Source organism: Bombina bombina, chromosome 6 (assembly GCF_027579735.1).
Source record: "Bombina bombina isolate aBomBom1 chromosome 6, aBomBom1.pri, whole genome shotgun sequence".
Lineage (NCBI taxonomy): Eukaryota > Metazoa > Chordata > Amphibia > Anura > Bombinatoridae > Bombina > Bombina bombina.
The window spans coordinates 1,086,341,781-1,086,363,516 of record NC_069504.1 but is presented as its reverse complement, the minus strand read 5'-3'; the positions used below and the strand labels follow the sequence as shown (position 1 = coordinate 1,086,363,516).

Genomic DNA, 21,736 nt, shown 5'->3' with positions numbered 1-21,736 from the left:
CCGCCTCTAGTTCTTCCTCCAAGAGTGATTTCCAGAATCATCATGGAACAATTGTTTGTGTTGCTGGTGGCTCCAGCATGGCCCCACAGGTTTTGGTATGCGGATCTTGTTCGGACGTCCTGTTGCCAACCTTGGCCATTTCCGTTAAGGCCGGACCTACTGTCTCAAGGTCCGTTTTTCCATCAGGATCTCAAATCATTAAATTTGAAGGTATGGAAATTGAACGCTTAGTGCTGAGTCAGAGGTTTTTCTAACTCCGTGATTAATACTATGTTACAAGCTCGTAAATCTGTCTTTAGAAAGATTTATTGAGTTTGGAAGACCTACATTTTATGATATTCTTCTCATTCTCTTGGCATTCTTTTAGAGTTGCAAGAATTTTTCAGTTTCTTCAGGATGGTTTGGATAAGGTTTTGTCTGCAAGTTCCTTGAAGGGACAAATCTCTGCTCTTTCTGTGTCATTCACAGAATGATTGCTAAACTTCCTGATATTCACGGTTTTGTACAGGCTTTAGTTTGTATTTCAGTCTGTCATAAAATCAATCTCTCCTCCTTGGAGTCTTAAATTGGTTTTGTAGGCTTTACAGGCTCCTCCATATTGAGCCTATGCATTCTTTGGACATTTTACTACTTTGAAAGTATTGTTCCTTTTGGTCATCTCTTCTGCTAGAAGAGTTTCTGAGCTATCTGCTTTTTCTTGTGAATCTCCTTTTCTGTTTTTTCATCAGGATAAGGCTGTTTTTGCGGACTTCATTTCTATTTTTTCCTAAGGTTGTGAATTCTAACAACATTACTAGAGAAATTGTTGTTCCTTCCTTGTGTCCTAATCCTAAGAATTCTTTGGAAAGATTTTTTCTTTCTTAGTAAAATCTTAGTAGCTTAAATATAATATTTCAAAGCTCTCACTACATCCAAAGACGTCAAGTCTATTTGTTATATTTTCTGGTCCTAGGAAAGGTCAGAAAAACTTCTGTTATTTCCTTGGTTTGTTGATTAAAGCTTTTTGATTCTTCAAGCTTATTTGGAGTCGGGTCAGGCCCCATTTCAGAGAATTTCAGCTCATTCTACTAGATCAGTTGCCATTTCGTGGGCTTTAAAGAATGAAGCTTCAGTTGTTCAAATTTGCAAGAGGCAATTTGGTAGTCTTTACATACATTTACTTAATTCTACCATTTTAATGTATCTGCTTCTTCAGAAGCTGTTTTGGTAGAAAAGTTCTTCAGGCAGTTGTTTCAGTTTGATTCTTCTGCTGATGTTTTAAGTTTTTCTTTCCTTCATGAGAATAATTTATATTTTGGGTTGTGGATTATTTTTTTCAGCATTTGGCTGTTTAATTTTTTTTATTTTTTATTTTATTTATTTTTTTATTGAGGAAAAGTGACACAGGCAGTTTGTATGTTAGACATAATACAAGAAATTAACATGTCAAATCTAACTGCAATTAATCTACAATATTGAAAGTCCTCCATTTTCAGCCCCATTAATAGCTATACAGGTCTCTCTTGGACCAGACTTGATGCTTGTTTAAGTCCTTGGGGTTAACATTCAGCAGGAGAGAGATAAACTGAGGGTTTGCACTGTGCAAAAACAAAATCAACATAGGGATATACAATTATCAACACTCATAACAGTTAATATAACAGAACATAGATGTATACCTTCACTAGTATTCCTCACTTTTTGTGCAAGGCTTTAAGGTTTTAAATCGGCACATGGGTCCCAGGGAGTTTTATAATGTAGTGATTTATAGTAATTAAAGGCCAAAAACACTCTATCCAGCTCCTTATAGGGTAAAAATACTATATACAATGTAGGATATGAGAGTATTTGTCACATGTTATACTAAGGGGGTTTTAGAAAGGTAAATCCCTGAGCCTTTTATTGCAGATGACCAGGCGCTGTTATAATACAACTTTATACTGTTAATCCTATTCATGCAGCCTAATGCTACCAGTCTTTGCTAGACTTGAAGATATGGCTGTATATAAAGCTGATGGACAGTTCATGCCACAAGTTGCCAGGAGATCTAGTGGTAAATTAACTATAATACATTTACCCTGTGGGTATAGGTAGCATCATGTTGGGCTAAGCGTTCCTGCCAGAGAGAGTATCCGCATGCTACCCTACCCCGGATCTAGAGATGTGGCCCCCGCAGAGCACCAAAACACATGTCCCATCTGCTTTAAGTAAACGTGAGCGATACTGGTGCCTGTGTGGTAGCTAAAATGCAGGGAGTCGTTCCATCAGCTTCCAAGGAGTCTCCGATGTGCTGCGGGTCGCAAAACCTTCCGACTCCAATGGACACAGCACCTTCCTGGCAATGTCTGGTCTCCGCCCCACCGTGAGCTGCATTACCTTTCTGCTCGTTAGCCATGGGGTCGGTTCTCTTGATGAGGGTACTCTCTGCCAGGTGATCTCTTTTAGGCTCATTTTAAGCTGGGTTCCCCTCTTTTCTTTGCAAGCTGCCTTTGCATCTCTCTGTACTGCTTGCGGGCCTCTTTGTGATTTGTGACACCATGTGGGGTGCGGGTGTTGTGCCTCCGATGTGCTTTGCTTCAGTTGGATCAGTTGCGGCAGGGGGCACCCGTAGTATTAAATAATCGTAAGGGGCCTTGTCCATCAGCTGGGTCATAAGGCGTTCAAATCTTTCTAGGCGTGGGTCAGAGTCCTGTGTAAAACATTGTCCCGCCATTTTAGTTTTCAGCTGAGTGCATATACACTGAAGTTATATTTGTAGATTTCTCCCTTACCTATATGTAGGCCGCCGCCTTAGGTCTTAACTTGCCGATCTGTAGCCCTGATGTCATGAAAACAGGAATCAAGCTGTATAATGTTTCTATTGTGTCCACTGCGGCTGTTATATGCCTAATTATAAGCTTGATTTGGCTGTTAAATGCTCTTTAATCGGCGGATTGTTGAGGTTTCTTTCAGAGCTCTCAGTAGATGCGTCCTGCTAGGTACGCTGCTCGGACACGCCCCCTGGCTGTTTATTTTTATCCCTCCCTCTCTAGTGACTTTTGCGTGGAGTTCCACATCTTGGGTATTTGATATCCCATACGTCACTAGCTCATGGACTCTTGCCAATTACATGAAAGAAAACATAATTTATGTAAGAACTTACCTGATAAATTAATTTCTTTAATATTGGCAAGAGTCCATGAGGCCCACCCTTTTTATGGTTATGATTTTTTTGTATAAAGCACAATTATTTCCAGATTCCTCTGATGCTTTTTACTCCTTTCTTTATCACCCCACTTCTTGGCTATTTGTTAAACTGAATTGTGGGTGTGGTGAGGGGTGTATTTATAGGCATTTTGAGGTTTGGGAAACTTTGCCCCTCCTGGTAGGATTGTATATCCCATACGTCACTTGCTCATGGACTCTTGCCAATATGAAAGAAATGAATTTATCAGGTAAGTTCTTACATAAATTGTGTGTTTTACTTTCCTATCGCTTTAAGGTAAAGCATTTAGGCATTTTGTATACATCTTGGCTATAACCAACAAATTGAAATCACATTGTCTTTCTAAGCCGTGTGCTCTATACCACATCTGCCAGACAGGGCACAAATGTCATTTTTACACTGCAGTAAGAATGAAGACTGGATGAGTTAAAAAAATGAGGTGTCGGTGATGAGGATTTTTTGTTTTATTTTATAAAAAGGACAACGAAACCCCACATTTCTTTCATGATTCAGATGGAGCACACATTTGTAAAGAACTTTAAAATTTACTTCTATTAATGTTGCTGCATTCTATTGCTATCCTTTATTGAAAGAACAGCAATACTGTGAGCTAGCTGAACACATGACAAGAGGCATAATGTGCAGCTACCAATCAGCAGCTATAATTTTCAACAAAGAGAGCAAAGTATTAAAACGTAATTTGGAAAGTTGTTTAAAATTGCATCTAAAACATGAGTTTGTTTCATGTCCCTTTAAAAGGATCACTAAATACAGTAGAACTGAATAATTGACGAATACACAATACAAAGACATTGTAATAGCACTTTGCTCAGTAGGAGCTGGAGCCCATATACTGAGCACAATTTGTTAGTTAACTTGACCTATATTGTACGAGTTTCGGATGACTGTACTGACTTCTTTGTCGAACTTATACAATTTTTTTTTTCTCTTTTTTTCAATACGTTTTTATAATGGAAGTATTTTTTTTATTTTTTAAATTGCATGCTTTATATGAATTGTGAAGCTTTAATTTTTACTTTAGTGGCCCTTTAACAAAGTGATACTTTGGTTCCTTATATTAACACCACCTGGGTTGGTTATATTTATCTTGGGTCTAGCCTTTAAAGGGACAGTATACACTAATGTTTATATAACTACATGTAATAGACAGTTATAAAGAAGAATGCACTGATATCAAAATCCAGTATTAAAACTTTTTTAAAACGTAAAATAGTTAGCACTGATAATGTTAGTCTGGGACACACAGTGAAAGGGGCTCAAAACAAGGAGAGCAGTCACTCCCCCCTCCCAGCATATGAAAACACGCACAACATAAACAGGAGTCAGCAGGAGAAGGTAAACGCATATAGATATCTGACACACTAGGACTTGTTGGGAGTCTGAAAATCAGCACAATGTTCTTAATGTATAGTTTTGCTTTTTTTTTTACAAAAACATTCCCAGGTGGGCTATATAAATCATCTACAAAACATTTATACAAAGAAAAATCTAGTGTACAATGTTACTTTTTTAAATCTCCCTTTGTCCTGTTCCCTCTTCTTCTGTCTGTGTCTAAATTAATATAGCCCCCTGGTTTTACATTCATAATTGGTTTGCCCTATTATAATATTTAATTCCTATTTGAACACCAGGGGAAGGGGGGGGGGTGGAGGTGCAAAAATAAAATTCCCCAAACAAAATCTGTAGCAATTAGTTACTACTTATGCATGTCTTGATATAGGGAACATCAAGTGGGGATGTTTAGTAAATAGTTTCTGGATTTTATATTCTGCATGTGAGCAAAAACAATGTGACCAGATGTGCAGACCAATTTTATTATGAACATAATTTTTTCTTTTTCTTTTTTTTTTCTTTTTCTTTCCAATATTCATTGATGGGTTTGTACGGAACTTAGCTAAAATCTATTTGCTTCTTATTTCCTATGGTAAACTTCTTTAAGGAGCAGCTGGACAGTCTTAAACTTATAGTAGCTACTGCTACAAACCAGCAGCAGCACTTTATTTAATTAGGGTCAGGACTGGCCAAGAACAAAAGTGAAGCTTACATACTTGATCGTTAATAAGATCAATTATCTGATAAGAACATTGCTGAATTGTTAAATGAAAATTACTAAAAGCTTAGAAATTAACTCCCCCCCCCCTTCAATGTTTAGAGTAATGAATCAACTGATTTTTTTTTTCCTCACATTTGGTTTATTTTTAAATGAATGCAACAAATATGGGAATTAAATTTTTTTTTTTAATGCACATCTGTTGACTGCCCTTAAGTTTGTCCTTCCTGTGGTTTCTTTTATATACAAGAGCTTGTAGCTGAGACGTACAAAAAATGCAGCCCTTGGCATCTGTATTTCAGCTAAGTATTTGTAGATTAACATTACCCATTATAGTCGTCCTCTTTCAAACACTTTTGTACTTACCTCCGCAGAGATTTGCGCTACGAGACAGCAACATGGTTTCTCGCTACAAGTCTGAGTTTTTGGAGATAGAAAAAATTGGAGCCGGAGAGTTTGGATGCGTCTACAAGTGCGTCAAGCGACTGGATGGATGTTTCTATGCCATCAAACGCTCTAAGAGGCCACTAGCTGGGTCCACAAATGAGTGAGTACAATTCTAGTTAAAGGGGGGTTCTTGATATTTGGTTTTCTATACACTGAAAGATTAAATACCCATTCACTTTGCTTAAATGCAATTTTCTGTCTGCAGACAGCTGGCCTTGCGGGAAGTCTATGCTCATGCAGTGTTGGGGCATCACCCACATGTGGTGCGTTATTACTCAGCCTGGGCCGAGGAGGATCACATGATCATTCAGAATGAGTACTGCAACGGTAATACTCTTGTGAAGAGCTTTGTTTGCTCAATGTATACAAACAAGAACTACTGAATACAAGTAACCTCTAAGCTGATATTTGGTCAACAGGTGGACAAATCAAAATCTGGTCTTTTTAAAAACTGTCATTGTACCTTTTTTTGTAATTTTTACTTATACTCGAATCTTTATTGTAAGTATTAATGCTGAAGACATTAAACCTTGTGTAGCCCCAATTAAGATGTAATTTTCCCATGTACATTTCACAGACTAAGGAATTCCAATGGGAAGCTGAGAAATAGGAATTTAATGTAAAGCAAGAACAGATTTGTTCTAATTTGTCAGTCACTAAGACTAACTTTACATATGTTTAAGGAAGCCCTAGTATTTGGCATGTTTTTTTTTTTTTGGAATCTGAAAACAATTTAGTTTCTAAACTTATTTAGAATATGGAGCTTTCCAATCTATAGAGGTTTTTCTTTTTTGAGTGCCGTAGTTTGCCTACAGTAGATGCTGCCGTAGTTTGCCTACAGTAGATGCTGCCGTAGTTTGCCTACAGTAGACGCTGCCGTAGTTTGCCTACTTGCTGGAAGACTAAATATAACATTTCATGGCTGAGTTGTTGATACGGTCCCTGTAATTGCCCTTAGGTGGAAGTCTGCAGGATCTTATAACAGAGAATATAAAGTCTGGCTGCACTGTGTCCGAGCAGGAGCTGAAGGAGATTACATTGCAGGTGTCCATGGGACTGAAGTACATACACAGCTCTGGGCTGGTCCACATGGATATCAAACCAAGTCAGTACCAGAATTAATAAAAGAATGACTAAAAGCCACTTTTTATAGGGGGGTATAAAATACTTGATACATAACTAATCAGCTAGTAAACAATCTGCACCTATAGATTTATGCAAAACATTTTTCTTGTCTAGTTTCAAAATCACTTAAATCCTTTTTATATTTATAATATAAAAAAAAATACCCACTTAAGAGCCCTTGGCAAACTCATTGCTTTTTAAAGTTGAATTATTCATAAAATAGATATAAATGAAGATAAGCAGTGATAACTTGCAAAACAGCCAAACTACACTCAGTATTTGTTAAATGCAATATTTATTGTGATGTTTCAGGGACGTACAAATCTCCCTTAGGGAAAGTGCAGATTAGTCTTCAACCCTCAAGAGCCTCAAATGCCTGTTTGCTCAAGTGGCTGACTGGGCACGGGTGATTTAGTTTATGAACTCCAGGCCAAGTTGAGACCTCTAGTACCCCAAAAAAAATTCTAATTGGAGCCCCCCCCCCCTGCTTCAACAATTGGTCTTGTCCCTTTTAAGTTTTTTTCAGCAAGAAATGTAAGTTGGGAGGGTATGGTTAAATCTCCACATAAGACATTGAGTGAAGTCTGGAACCAGATAGTGAGGACAGCAGTATTGCCATGTTCCTTGCTAGATGGCACTATCAAAACTGCCTTCATTAATAATCTGGTATTGTAACTTTTCAGTGTCCTTCTCTTAATAATCTGTTTATCCCGTAGTGCCCATTTGAGCCATTCTCCACTTTATCTTATGGTTTAAAGGAACATTGCGATTGCATGCTGTCATAACCATGCAAGTTTAAAATCTTGCCTTTAAATATTCAAGTTTTATTTAATTTGCTTCATTCTCTTGGTATCCTTTGTTGAATAGCACACATGGGTAGGCTCAAGAGCAGCAGTGTGCTACTGGGAGCTAGAACAATAAAATGTACCTGGCTTCAGCAACTTGTGGGTGTAGAAAATTATAAATGCTTTTATGGTGCATGCAGGTAGGGTTACTGCATCCCCTTCAATGATTCCTCAGCACAAAGAGAGCTGTTTTGAAGGGATCGGGGTGGGAGGGTAATCTCTAAACTAAGCTTAAAATTACCTTTACAAGCTTAAAATTAACTTTACAAGCTAACACCTTCAGGAATTTCAGAGGTGTGGTGACTGGCTGCAATTAATAGCCTCCTAATTGCCAAAAAGCAATGGCAAAGCCATGCATGTCTATTTCTAAATAAAGGGGGTCCCAGAGAAGCTTTTACAACCATTTGTGTCATGATTGCACATGCAGTATGTAAATTTCAGTGAGAAACCCAAAGTTTGTGAAATGGTGGAATGAAATATATGGAGTGATGGCCTAAATACCAGAGAATTTTTAGCATATTTCCTAAGTTCTTCTGACAGTCCTGGTAGTGAAGAGGTTAATAAATGCCCTTGCCATGAGAATTGTATCTATTTTTTTGTGATTACTAGGAAGTATGTGCAGTGCTGTCTTCTAATCTATAGGTAACATTTTTATCTGCCGGAAAATGACTGAGGCAAGCCATGATGAGAGTGATGGTGAAGATGAGATTTCCTCTGCTGGTGTCTTTTATAAAATTGGTGAGTTATTAAATGTTTAAACAGCAAGGCTTGTGTAGTAACCATTCTTTTCTGTACAATTTATTTGTGGGAGAGCTTTAACACAAGGACAACCTCTCCCTTTTGAGGGTTCTATACAAATAAATGATATAAAATCTCACTATCACTGATAACATTAGACTCAAACAACATTGTCTAGCTAGCCTGTCTATACACAGACTTCTATATAGTTCAAATGAAATCTCCTGTAAGTTTAATGCTGGTCTTTTAAATACTTTAGAAGATCTGTAAGCTTTATTAAAATGGCATTAGACACCTAGATCTGCATTATTTCAATATGTCTGCAATCTAGATTTGCTTTTAATAGCATTCTTTAAAGTTCTATTTGAAAATATAACTATCAAATTTCAATCTTAATCGGCCTATAATAAAGTGCATGAAGCTATAATTTTCATTGTTTCTGACTTTATGGTTGTTCTACTATATCCTATGTATGAATGGGTAGTTTAAAAAAAAAAAAAAATTCAATACAAATATTGCTTCACATAGTTGGGGAAACTTCTTAATACAGTGAAGTCAAAGAATAACATTATCGTGAGTCAGAATGTATTAGGGACTTACTAATAAATTAGATGCCAAAGTAACATTTATCCTTCATTTCAGGGGATCTTGGACATGTGACTTCTATAACCAACCCACAGGTGGAAGAGGGAGACAGCAGATTCTTGGCCAATGAAATACTCCAGGAGGTATCCAGATTGGTTTTTGTCCAATATTGTATGTATTACTTTAGCCAAAACCGCCATGGAAAATGATTTTGCTCCTGCAATGTTCTAGTTTATTAAACGGTTATAATGCAAGATTATGTGGTTTAAGCCTTAAGGGTATTACCTGTATTAGGAATCCTTAAAGGATTCAGTATACTATAAAATGGTTTTCCCTTAATGTGTTTCAAATTCCTTTTTTTACCAGCTGCAGAGTACAAAATGTATGAGATTTACTTATTTGTGTGTATGAATTAGCTGATTTTGTTTTGAAGCCACAACCTAATAAAATGGGTTGAGCTTCTAGGTATAATCAGATCTCATTACTTTATCATATTGTGAAGATATGCCGCCTCTTTATCTTATATCTGTCCATAAATCTCCAATACTTGAAGAGAACAATGGAAAATTAACCTTTTTATTTATTCTACAACCCACTGGGAGTGTAATTTCTTCTGCTGTTTACACAGCTTGGACTTGAGACCAAAAACTTTCAGGATGGGTGGGGATACCTCAGGCTAAATGAACTATTTCAAATGCCAATATAAGGTTAATGGAAATACTTGTAAACAATTTAATACACTCCAGCAGGTAAAGTGGATCATTGGGAACAAATTAAAGGGGAGACATTTTTTGAGTAAACTGTCCCTTTAAATTCACTGGCTAATTCCTACATTCCTCTGTCCCACAGGATTACAGCCAGCTTCCAAAGGCTGACATATTTGCTCTTGGTCTCACTGTAATTTTGGCAGCTGGCGCAGACCCTCTTCCGTGTAATGATGAAAGATGGCACCATATAAGAAAAGGAAACCTGCCCAGTGTCCCACAGCCTTTGACTACTTCCTTCAATGACCTACTTAAGGTATGGGGAAAAGATAATTAGGGTGTAGCTTAAAGGGACACAACCCCATTTTTTTTTCATGATTCAGAGAGCATGCAACTTTCTAATTTACCCCTATTACATTTTCTTCGTTCTCTTGCTATCTTTATTTGAAAAAGGCGTCTAAGCTATTTTTTTGGGTTCAGACCCTGGACAGCACTGTTTATTGGTGGGTGAATTTATCCACCAATCAGCAAGAACAACCCAGGTTGCCAAACATGGGCCGGCATCTAAAATGTCTTGCTTTTCAAATAGATACCAAGAGAATTAAGAAAATTTGATAATAGGAGTAAATTAGAAAGTTGCTTAAAATTGCATGCTCTGAGTCACGAAAGAAAAAAAAATTGGGTTCATTGTCCCTTTAAGCAGCTCAGATGTTTAAGTATCACTTTCTGTGCCACAAGTAATTATAGTACTGCCCTTTGGCGTTTTTTTTACCACTTCTATATAATCCATTATCTTGGATTCCTTAATTGTTCCCCTCCAAGCAAGATCTACCCCCCCCTCTCCCAGGAGGTGTAAAATCTGTCTTAACTGTGTTATCCTCCTTGGACTCTTCTGTCCCGTGCTGGTGATTTTAAGGCCTGCACCTTTATCCAGATCTAAAGGCCCTGTCTTGTCAACAATTATTGGAATAAAGAAGTCACAGAACTTTATCTGGTTTGTTGGCCTTTGACAAAAGCATCTCTTGAATCTCACTTTGAAGACTGAGTTTTTCTGACATGTTAAGGAATTACTTCAGTTGGCCAAACTACTGGTGCTAACTTTTCTTTTGTTTCCTTGTGATGGCGACTGATATACCACCTTCATTATATACACAATGGCTGGATAATTTACACCTTTTGGGGATGCTTCTCTTCCATTGCTTTTAAGAAGGTGGTAAACGGGCAAACTGTTTCTCATGACTGGATACTGACATCACACTACAAATGTACGGTAGTATACACTATAACTTCTTAGAGGATGAGGTTATGCAACAAGTAATCCAATCTGTACAATGTGTTTGTTCCACATGGGACTAAGTCTCCTACAAGGGTAGCTTAAATTTCTTTGGCAGATGGCATGAACTTCATCTGAGGATCTCTGCAAAACAGTGATGGCTTTTTCTCCTCCCTCTCATTTACTACCTTGGGAATTATTTGTGAGGGAACAGATTTGAGAAATTGAGGCACCATTTAAGTTTTTTTTGTTTTGTTTAATATGGTTTAGACCCTGGTTTCTCAACAGCCGGGCCGTGGCCCAGTACCGGGCCGTGATAGCCCAGCTGGTGGGCCCTGACCTGTCATACCCCCACTGCACACTCTTACCCCACTGCAAACCAGGTGCAGACTGAGACCAATCAAGGCCCCAGGAACACTGTCTCACACTGACCAAAATGTATTAAATTGTATGCAAATGTACATGGTAGCCTTCCTGCCCTGCCCCCAACATGCCCCTCATCCTACAGAGCCAGGACCCCCAACATTAAGGGCCAGAGAAAGGGCACCCAACCTCCAGGGACAGACCCCACACTCCATGGCCCTCACAGCGACAGACCCCTGCCAGGGTCTAAACCCACACTTATTTGCTTAGTTACTGATAGGGCAACTGAAAACTCCAGCTTAAGGAATGCACCAAGATCCGTGGAGATACCATTTGTGGGCCCCCCTACTTGCTGGTCCCTCGGCCCCGGACATGTCTAGCTAAAATTTACCGGGCCTTGAGGTCACTTTGGTTGAGAACCACTGGTTTAGACAATGTTTCCATCTAGACACTTCGGTTTACTGCAGTAGTTTTTTTTGTTTGTTTTTTTTTTAACAAATGTTTTCTGAAGCTTCCAGATCTTGGTTGTGCGCTCATCCTGTTGGCTCTGTTCAGTGGTATTAGCTGGCTTGTATTTAGCACAGCGTTGAGTAGTCAGTTTAGTCATTTGTACATGAAAGCTCTGACATGGCAAATACCTTGTGTAGAATAGCAATAATCAAGCTTGCAAGTTTGTACATTTCTCTTATTGTATTTGAGGACCAGTTAAGGTACAAATACTTCTGTTAGTGAAGATGCTGAATCAATCAACCTTTTAAAATTAGACTAGATGTATCCTTAACCCTTATCAGGACATATAGGGGCTTATATGTACCTGTGATTATAGTAGGTCTCCTCCCCTACTTGCGTGAGGGATTTCATTTTAACAAAACATTTAGATGGGGAAGAAAGACACTTGAAAATGACACTGCCTAGAGGCACAATAAGTACATGATAGAGGAATGTAAAAAACATTTCAATCTTGTAGATCTGGATCGGTACAAAAAGCTACCCTTAAGGCTAAAGCAGGGAAAGATATTTGCCTAGGTCTAAAAAGGAATAGTCTAAGCCATGTATTCCTGATTTCAGTCTTTTTTTATTTAAGCCAACGGGCTAATTAAACCTGGGAAGCTTTATCACTAGAATGGAGTTAAAAATAAAGTTAAAGCAGGAAGAAGTAATCCACTAATCCTTGATTTCTATTCTGAGAACATCGTTTAGAGGAGTTTTACAATCTTTGTGCTTAGTTGAGGGGATATGAAAGGAACAGAACATGACATGGTTAACTCTTTAAAGCCTTTTCAGAGCCAAGTCTTGAATGTCTTCCTGTGCAACTGAGGGGCTATTTTTATTCTCGGCATGTGCCTTGTAATAGTTGTGGTCTTCACATTTATTTATTTTTAAATGGAAATCCGTATCTGAAACTGTGATGATAGCAGGATGTGATGTCACTAGCATGTGGGCGGGGCTTAGGTCCGGTGTCTGTGTCACAGTTAGTTTAGTACAATCAACCTGTCTGGATGTGTATTGCTATGCTCTGTAATAAAATAGAGTTGTACCATCATTGCTGTGTCCTGCATATGTCCTGCATCTCATGACATGGTGTCAGAAGTTCTGGACTACGCTTCTGTTTCTGATGACGATGTCAAAGTTTACCCCACCTGAGCCTTTTGACTTTTCTCAGCCTGCAGCTTGGCCCACATGGCGTCAGCGGTTTCAGCGCTTCAGGATTGCATCCAAACTGAACAAGGAGAGTGGTGAAGTACAAGTTAATTCTCTTTTATACTCTATGGGGAAAGATGTAGAGCCAGTGTTCAATGCTTTTACTTTCCAAGAAGGGGAAGAAGTTAACTTTGATATAGTTATGGATAAACTCAGTGCCCACTTTGTGCCCAAAAGAAATGTGATTCATGAGAGAGCTTGTTTTCACAAACGTAATCAGCGTGTGGGAGAATCTGTGGAGTCATTTTTGCGCAGCCTGTATGAATTAGCTGAATTCTGTGAGTTTGGTGTTGCTAAAGAAGAGCAAATCAGAGACAGAATAGTTATTGGAATTGCAGATGCTGAAGTCTCCCTGAAGCTGCAGTTAGAGCCTGATTTAACATTAGATGGGGCTATTAGGATGGCCCGCCAGAGTGAACTGGTGAAAAAGCAAAGTGCTGATCTGAGGTCTGAGAGTATTGTGGATGAAGTGCAACAGTCTAGGAAAATTACTAGTGAAAGGCACAGTGTGAGCGGTAGATCTAAAGTATTGGAAAGGCCTAGAAGTGGATGGGCGCAACATGGCCGATGCACACGGTGCTACCGGGCTCATGATCAGAGTGCTATATGCCCGGCCAGAGATAAAAGATGCAGAAAATGTAACAGAATAGGCCATTTTGAAGTGGTGTGTAAAACTGAATACATTAAGGAGATGCAGGTGGACAGTGACCAGGAGGGTCAGGAAGTGTCTTTTGTGGGGTCTGTTGTGGAACGGACAAGCTCAGAGGAAGATTGGAAAGTTACCTTTACTGTAATGGGAGCCAATGTTGATTTTAAGATTGACACAGGAGCAGATATCACTGTAATGTCTTTTGCTGAATTTATGAGACTGCCTCGACAGCCCCAGCTGGCGAAGGTTACTACAAATGTTCATAGTCCTGGTGGCCGCATTGATTGTGTGGGGAAATTTCTTGCCAGCTGTGAGTACAAACAAAGGAAGTTCACCATGTGGGTGCATGTGATCCGAGGTCAGTGTGTTAACAGTTTATTGAGCAGAAAAGCAGCCTGTGACTTGGGCCTCGTGGCCAGAGTGAATGAGATCTCTGAAGATATGTTTGGCGAGTTGGGCCTACTGAGCTGCAAACCTGTCCGTATAGCACTTAAAAGTGACGCAGTCCCGTACAGTATTTCTACTCCTCGTAGAATTCCGTTCCCGCTCATGCCTCAAGTGGAGAAAGAGCTCATGCGCATGAAGTCTATGGGGGTTATTGAAGAGGTTGTTGAAGCAACTGATTGGTGTGCCCCCATTGTTCCAGTTGCAAAGAAAAACGGAAAGGTGCGCATCTGTGTGGACCTGAAAAGGTTGAATGAGGCAGTGAAGAGGGAGAGATTTGTGCTGCCGACACTGGAAGATATAGCCCCGAAGTTGGCTGGGGCGAAGGTCTTTTCCACATTAGACGCTTCTAGCGGCTTTTGGCAGATCCCCCTGGATCCAAAGTGCCGCAAACTGACTACCTTTATCACTCCGGTAGGTCGGTTCTGTTTCTGCAGACTTCCCTTTGGGATATCCTCCGCTCCTGAGATCTTTCAGAGGGAAATGAGTTCTCTCCTGAGTGGCCACGTGGGCACAGCAGTCGTCATGGACGACATTCTAGTGTATGGGTCTACAGTGGAGGAGCATGATCAGCGTTTGAGTTGTGTGTTGCAGGCTATCAAAGAGTCTGGGCTGAAGCTGAATAAAGAAAAATGTTATTTTAGGAAAACTGAATTATGCTACTTTGGGCATATCATCAACGGGGATGGCATCAAGCCGGACCCCGAGAAAATTCGGGCTATCGAACAGATGAAAAGCCCTTCTGATGTACATGAGCTGAGACAGATATTGGGCCTTGTAAATTACGTGGGCAAGTTTCTTCCAGATTTATCTACGGTTTTGCACCCTATCACAGAGTTGCTTAAGAAAGATGTTGCCTGGGTCTGGGGACCCTCACAAGAAAAAGCGTTCCTGCATGCTAAGTCCCTGCTGGGGTCTGCCCCAGTGCTGGGGTTCTACGACCCTTCAAAAAAGACTGTGGTTAGTGCTGATGCAAGCAGTTATGGGTTGGGGGCTGCACTCCTGCAGCTGAATGACAACAAACTACAGCCCATCGCCTACTGTTCCCGCACACTGACGGCTGCGGAGTCAAAATACGCTCAAATTGAGAAAGAGTGCCTGGCTGCAGTTTGGGCCTGTGAGCGCTTTCAGCGTTATCTAGTGGGTTTGGAGAAATTTAGTCTGGAAACTGACCACAAACCGCTAGTCCCTCTTATCAATTCTTATGACATCGACAAAACACCCTTGAGATGCCAGAGACTTTTAATGAGACTACTCAGGTTCAATGTTCAGGCAGTGCATGTGCCGGGGAAGCAGCTGGTTGTGGCAGATACACTGTCCAGGCTCCCGCTGGCTGCTGCTGAAGAATCCTCCACAGAGTCGGATGTAAAAGTGTATGTTGATTCAGTTCTGGCCTCTAAGTCCATTTCTTCAAGGAAACTGGAAGAGATAAAGAAAGAGACATATTTGGACACAGATCTGCAAGAAGTTATAAGGTACATAAGAGATGGCTGGCCCGAGAGCCGGGCAGCCTGGATGTCTTTAAATGCTTACCAGCCAGAGAGGTCGCAGCTCACGGAGCTGGAGGGGTTGGTGCTGTTCCAAGACCGTATTGTAATTCCTGTCAGCATGAGGAAGGAGATGTTAAACAGGATTCATGATGGCCACTTAGGCATTACAAAGTGCAGAGAAAGAGCAGCTACAGCTGTGTGGTGGCCTGGGATCAGCTCCGACATTGCAAATCATGTGTCTAAATGTGCCTTTTGCCGGGAACGCCGGCCTACTCAGAGAAGGGAGCCCTTAATGTCTACTCCGCTGCCTGCGGGGCCGTGGCAGAAAATAGCTGCTGATTTGTGCGAACTGCACGGGAAAAAGTTTCTTGTTGTTATCGACTACTATTCCAGGTATTTGGAAATAGCACCCCTGAATGATATCACAAGTCAGGCCGTTATCATTCGCCTGAAGAGCTTGTTCGCCCGCTGGGGCATTCCAATGGAGCTGGTGAGTGATAATGGCATGCAGTTCGCTTCTACAGAGTTCAGTGCTTTCAGCAGGGAATATGATTTTGTACATTCCACGTCAAGTCCACATTATCCGCAGGCCAACGGAATGGCTGAAAGGGCAGTTCAAACAACAAAATTCATCCTAAAGCAATCTGAACCGTACCTAGCCCTCTTGTCATACAGGGCGACGCCCATTCAAGCCACCGGGTTTAGCCCGGCACAGCTGATGCTAGGACGCCAGATTCGCACCACTTTACCCTCAGTGGGTGTCTTCAAGCCGCCTGGCCCTGTTCCTCGGGACGAAGTCCTTAGGAGGGATGAAGAGGCCAAAAAGGGTTATCGTTTCTTCTACGACAGGAGACATTCTGTCAGGCCTTTACAGGAACTGAAAGCGGGCCAAAGTGTCAGAATTAAACTGGATGATGAGAAGAAATGGAAGACGCCTGCTACGGTAGTGGGCCGCTCTCCAGAACCAAGGTCTTACACAGTCCTTACAGAGGGAGGGACGGTTACACGCCGTAACCGAAGACATCTTCAGCCTGTACCTGAGAGTCTGGAACCGGATACCTCAGTACCACCGCCGGTGGGATCTCCTGTTCTAAGAGAGGTGCCTTCCCCTCAGCAAGATCATAGCGGGGATATATCTTTGCCTCCAGCAGACTCTTGTTCACCATCTTCTGTATCAGAGGACAGTTCATGCAAAGTTACATCAAGCGGAAGAGTGGTGAGGCTTCCGGCCCGATACAGGGACTGACTTTAGCTAGAACAGTGACCGGAAGTATGGGCAGAATAATCCCATGGTCACTGTGGACTAGGGTAGTCTACCCCGATGTCCAAGTCAGGATGTAATTTATTTGTTCATGTTTTCTAATCTATCTGTTTCTATAATGTTCTAAAACAAAATGTTGTTGTATACCCTGTTGGTGTACCTTGTTATTTAATATATGCAAATGTATGCTTTGCCTTTGAAAAAGGGGAAGATGTGATGATAGCAGGATGTGATGTCACTAGCATGTGGGCGGGGCTTAGGTCCGGTGTCTGTGTCGCAGTTAGTTTAGTACAATCAACCTGTCTGGATGTGTATTGCTATGCTCTGTAATAAAATAGAGTTGTACCATCATTGCTGTGTCCTGCATATGTCCTGCATCTCATGACAGAAACCTTTTTTATTCTTGAATACAAAATAATTTAAACTATGCATGTGTCTTAAATTAAACTGACAATTTGTAGCCTCTAAGAAAACTCTGAAGCATTATTTAAAGGGCCACTGAACCCAAATTTTCTCTTGATTTAGAGAGAATGCAATTTTAAAACCACTTTCCAATTTACTTGGTCTAATTTGCTTTGTTCTATTGGTATGCTCAGAGGTGAAGCTTATTGATGTGTTCAGCTAGCTCCCTGTAGTGCATTGCTGCTCCTTTAAGAAATTATTACCAAGAGAATGAAGACAAATTGAAGTTAAATGGAAAGTGATTTACAAATGCATCTGAATCATGAGAGAAATATTTGGTTTCCTGTCCCTTTAAGACGTAGGCTCAGTAGTGATTACAAGAACTGTGGAATCCTAAGTGTATGCACTGCTGATTCTTACCTTTTAGACTAGATGTAGGAAAGGCTCGGGAGTTGTTTAAATCTTTAATGGATATCACATCTCAAGGTATTTCATTAACCATTTTCCCTTCTACAGCTGTTGGTTCATCCAGAACCTAGCAGAAGACCACCTGCAAGTACTCTTGTTAAACATACGGTCTTAAGACGCTCACTTGGTAAAGCTGCTCAACTTCAGAAGCAGCTGAATGTAGAGAAGTTTAAGACGGCCATGCTAGAAAGGTGAGTGTAAACGGTGCATGATCTTCTGTATGTACTAGCTATTGTCAGTTGACTCTCCATTCAATCTTAGACTTTTTGTAAAGTTATAGTCTTGATATAACCATGTATTGGCATAAAACTTAGTGCAAATCTACTGAGTACACCTTGATCAAATTGGCTATGTAAAGCAGCAGCAGGGTCAAATAAAACTTCCATACATGTTGTGAACTTCAACAGTGATCTTGGTATGGATCTTCCTTATTTATAATTCTCACCTTTTTTTTTTAAATGTAATTTCATATTTTTGTATAATGTTGTGACAATCTGCTTTGAAATTTGTCCTTTTGACTTTAGAGAACTTCAAGCAGCTCGACAGGCACAAACTGGTATGGATGAATGTTCAAACCTGCCATCTCAGACAGACTTGCTCTGCCGGAGTAGGAAACGTCTTGTTGGGGGCAAAAATGCACGGTCCTTGAGTTTCACCTGTGGAGGGCATTAGGATCAACTGATTTGCTAAACCTTGCAATCCTATGAAAAATTTCCTTTAAAATGCTATGTTCTGGATATCCAATTTCAATCATGAATTAAATTACTTTGATATTCCATATTTCTGCCTTACACCGACTATCTCCCTCTATTTGTGGCTCCTGTGTATGCTTTCAGCATGAGATGTCTATGCACTATCTTTCTGTCTTGGAAAGTACTTTAGACTTGTAATCTATGTATTTTATTTCAACTCTTGTGGAGTGGAAGATTTCTGTAATGTATTTTAATTTCTTAATTTATTTTAGAATTTTTTTAATAAAATTTTAATGTTTAAAACCGGTGTTCAGATATTAAATGGCAATACATACAAACTTGCTACTCCACCAAAGAAATAGCCATGCATTACTGGTAAAATACATTTTATAGGGATAAAGCTAAATCTAGGTGACACTAAAATCAAATTTTCATGATTCAGATGGAACATGCAATTTTATACCACTTCCCAATTTTTTTACTTTTTAATTCTTGGTAAAAAAAAAAATTTGTGCACATTGAGATGTGCAGGAATTAAAATTACACAAGTCTAACTTGCTCATGAGTCACATGGTACAGTGGGCAGGGAATTGAAAATATATTTGAATTTCAAATTATCAGTTCTCTGAGAAATTTCAGTTATATTACATTGTCGTTTTTTGTGGATGATCAATGATTACCTAGCTTCATATCACTTAAAGGGACACTGAACCCAAAATTTTTCTTTTGGGATTCAGAGAGCATGAAATTTCTCCAACATAGGTGTGTCCGGTCCACGGCGTCATCCTTACTTGTGGGATATTCTCTTCCCCAACAGGAAATGGCAAAGAGCCCAGCAAAGCTGGTCACATGATCCCTCCTAGGCTCCGCCTACCCCAGTCATTCTCTTTGCCGTTGCACAGGCAACATCTCCACGGAGATGGTTAAGAGTTTTTTGGTGTTTAAATGTAGTTTTTATCCTTCAATCAAGTGTTTGTTATTTTAAAATAGTGCTGGTATGTACTATTTACTCTGAAACAGAAAAGAGATGAAGATTTCTGTTTGTAAGAGGAAGATGATTTTAGCAAACGTTACTAAAATCGATGGCTGTTTCCACACAGGACTGTTGAGATGAAGTAACTTCAGTTGGGGGAAACAGTTGACAGACTTTGCTGCTTGAGGTATGACTGGCCACATTTCTAACAAGACTTTGTAATGCTGGAAGGCTGTCATTTTCCCTATGGGAACCGGTAAGCCATTTTCTTAGTTTAAGTAAAAGAATAAAGGGCTTCATAAGGGCTTAAAAGACTGGTAGACATTTTTCTGGGCTAAAACGATTACTTTCTAAGCATATTTGGCAGATTATAACTCTTAATAGTTATTATAATCTTGGGGATTGTTTTAAAAAAACGGCAGGCACTGTATTGGACACCTTTTTCACTGGGGGCCTTTTCTAGTCATAGGCAGAGCCTCATTTTCGCGCCACTAATGCGCAGTTGTTTTTGGAGAGCAAGGCATGCAGATGCATGTGTGAGGAGCTAAGAACCACTGAAAAAGCTTATTGAAGGCGTCATTTGGTATCGTATTCCCCTCTGGGCTTGGTTGGGTCTCAGCAAAGCAGATACCTGGGACTGTATAGGGGTTAAATGTAAAAACGGCTCCGGTTCCGTTATTTTAAGGGTTAAAGCTTTCAAATTTGGTGTGCAATACTTTTAAGGCTTTAAGACACTGTGGTGAAATTTTGGTGAATTTTGAACAATTCCTTCATACTTTTTCACATATTCAGTAATAAAGTGTGTTCAGTTTAAAATTTAAAGTGACAGTAACGGTTTTATTTTAAAACGTTTTTTGTGCTTTGTTCTCAAGTTTAAGCCTGTTTAACATGTCTGAACCATCAGATAAACGATGTTCTATATGTATGAAAGCCAAGGTTTCTCCCCATTTAAATATATGTGATGATTGTGACATAGTGTCCAAACAAAGTAGGGACAATGATGCCACAGATAATGATGTTGCCCAAGATGATTCCTCAAATGAGGGGAGTAAGCATGGTACTGCATCATCCCCTTCTGTGTCTACACCAGTTTTGCCCACACAAGAGGCCCCTAGTACATCTAGTGCGCCAATACTTATTACCATGCAACAATTAACGGCTGTAATGGATAATTCTATTGCAAACATTTTATCCAAAATGCCTACTTATCAGAGAAAGCGCGATTGCTCTGTTTTAAACACTGAAGAGCAAGAGGACGCTGATGATAACTGTTCTGACATACCCTCACACCAATCTGAAGGGGCCAGGAGGGAGGTTTTGTCTGAGGGAGAAATTTCAGATTCAGGAAAAATTTCTCAACAAGCTGAACCTGATGTTGTAACATTTAAATTTAAATTAGAACATCTCTGCGCACTGCTTAAGGAGGTATTATCTACTCTGGATGATTGTGACAATTTGGTCATTCCAGAGAAATTATGTAAGATGGACAAGTTCCTAGAGGTTCCGGTGCCCCCCGATGCTTTTCCTATACCCAAGCGGGTGGCGGACATAGTAAATAAGGAATGGGAAAGGCCCGGCATACCTTTTGTTCCTCCCCCTATATTTAAGAAATTATTTCCTATGGTCGACCCCAGAAAATACTTATGGCAGACAGTCCCCAATGTCGAGGGGGCGGTTTCTACTCTAAACAAACGCACTACTATACCTATAGAAGATAGTTGTGCTTTCAAAGATCCTATGGATAAAAAAATTAGAGGGTTTGCTTAAAAAGATGTTTGTTCAGCAAGGTTACCTTCTACAACCAATTTCATGCATTGTTCCTGTCACTACAGCAGCGTGTTTCTGGTTCGAAGAACTAGAAAAGTCGCTCAATAAAGAATCTTCGTATGAGGAGGTTATGGACAGAGTTCAAGCACTTAAATTGGCTAACTCTTTTATTTTAGATGCCGCTTTGCAATTAGCTAGATTAGCGGCGAAAAATTCAGGGTTTGCTATTGTGGCGCGCAGAGCGCTTTGGCTAAAGTCTTGGTCAGCGGATGTGTCTTCCAAGACAAAATTGCTTAACATCCCTTTCAAGGGTAAAACACTGTTTGGTCCTGACTTGAAAGAGATTATTTCAGACATCACCGGGGGAAAGGGCCACGCCCTTCCTCAGGATAGGTCTTTTAAGGCTAAAAATAAGCCTAATTTTCGTCCCTTTCGCAGAAACGGACCAGCCTCAAATTCTACATCCTCTAAGCAAGAGGGTAATACTTCTCAACCCAAACCAGCCTGGAGACCGATGCAAGGCTGGAACAAGGGTAAGCAGGCCAAGAAACCTG

The 21,736-nt window shown here is 40.1% G+C and overlaps 1 protein-coding gene across 1 annotated transcript in view; it reads left to right on the top strand.

The window, feature by feature from the left end:
* WEE2 (WEE2 oocyte meiosis inhibiting kinase) overlaps positions 1 to 18,422 on the top strand; it is a 49,777-nt gene extending 31,355 nt beyond the window's left edge. Inside the window, exons 5-12 of the mRNA XM_053718994.1 lie at positions 5,630 to 5,802; positions 5,908 to 6,029; positions 6,661 to 6,807; positions 8,315 to 8,410; positions 9,053 to 9,138; positions 9,845 to 10,015; positions 17,799 to 17,941; positions 18,275 to 18,422. Coding sequence (XP_053574969.1) covers positions 5,630 to 5,802; positions 5,908 to 6,029; positions 6,661 to 6,807; positions 8,315 to 8,410; positions 9,053 to 9,138; positions 9,845 to 10,015; positions 17,799 to 17,941; positions 18,275 to 18,422 — 1,086 coding nt within the window. The remainder of the gene's footprint in view (positions 1 to 5,629; positions 5,803 to 5,907; positions 6,030 to 6,660; positions 6,808 to 8,314; positions 8,411 to 9,052; positions 9,139 to 9,844; positions 10,016 to 17,798; positions 17,942 to 18,274) is intronic.
* The last annotated feature ends 3,314 nt before the right edge of the window (positions 18,423 to 21,736 follow it).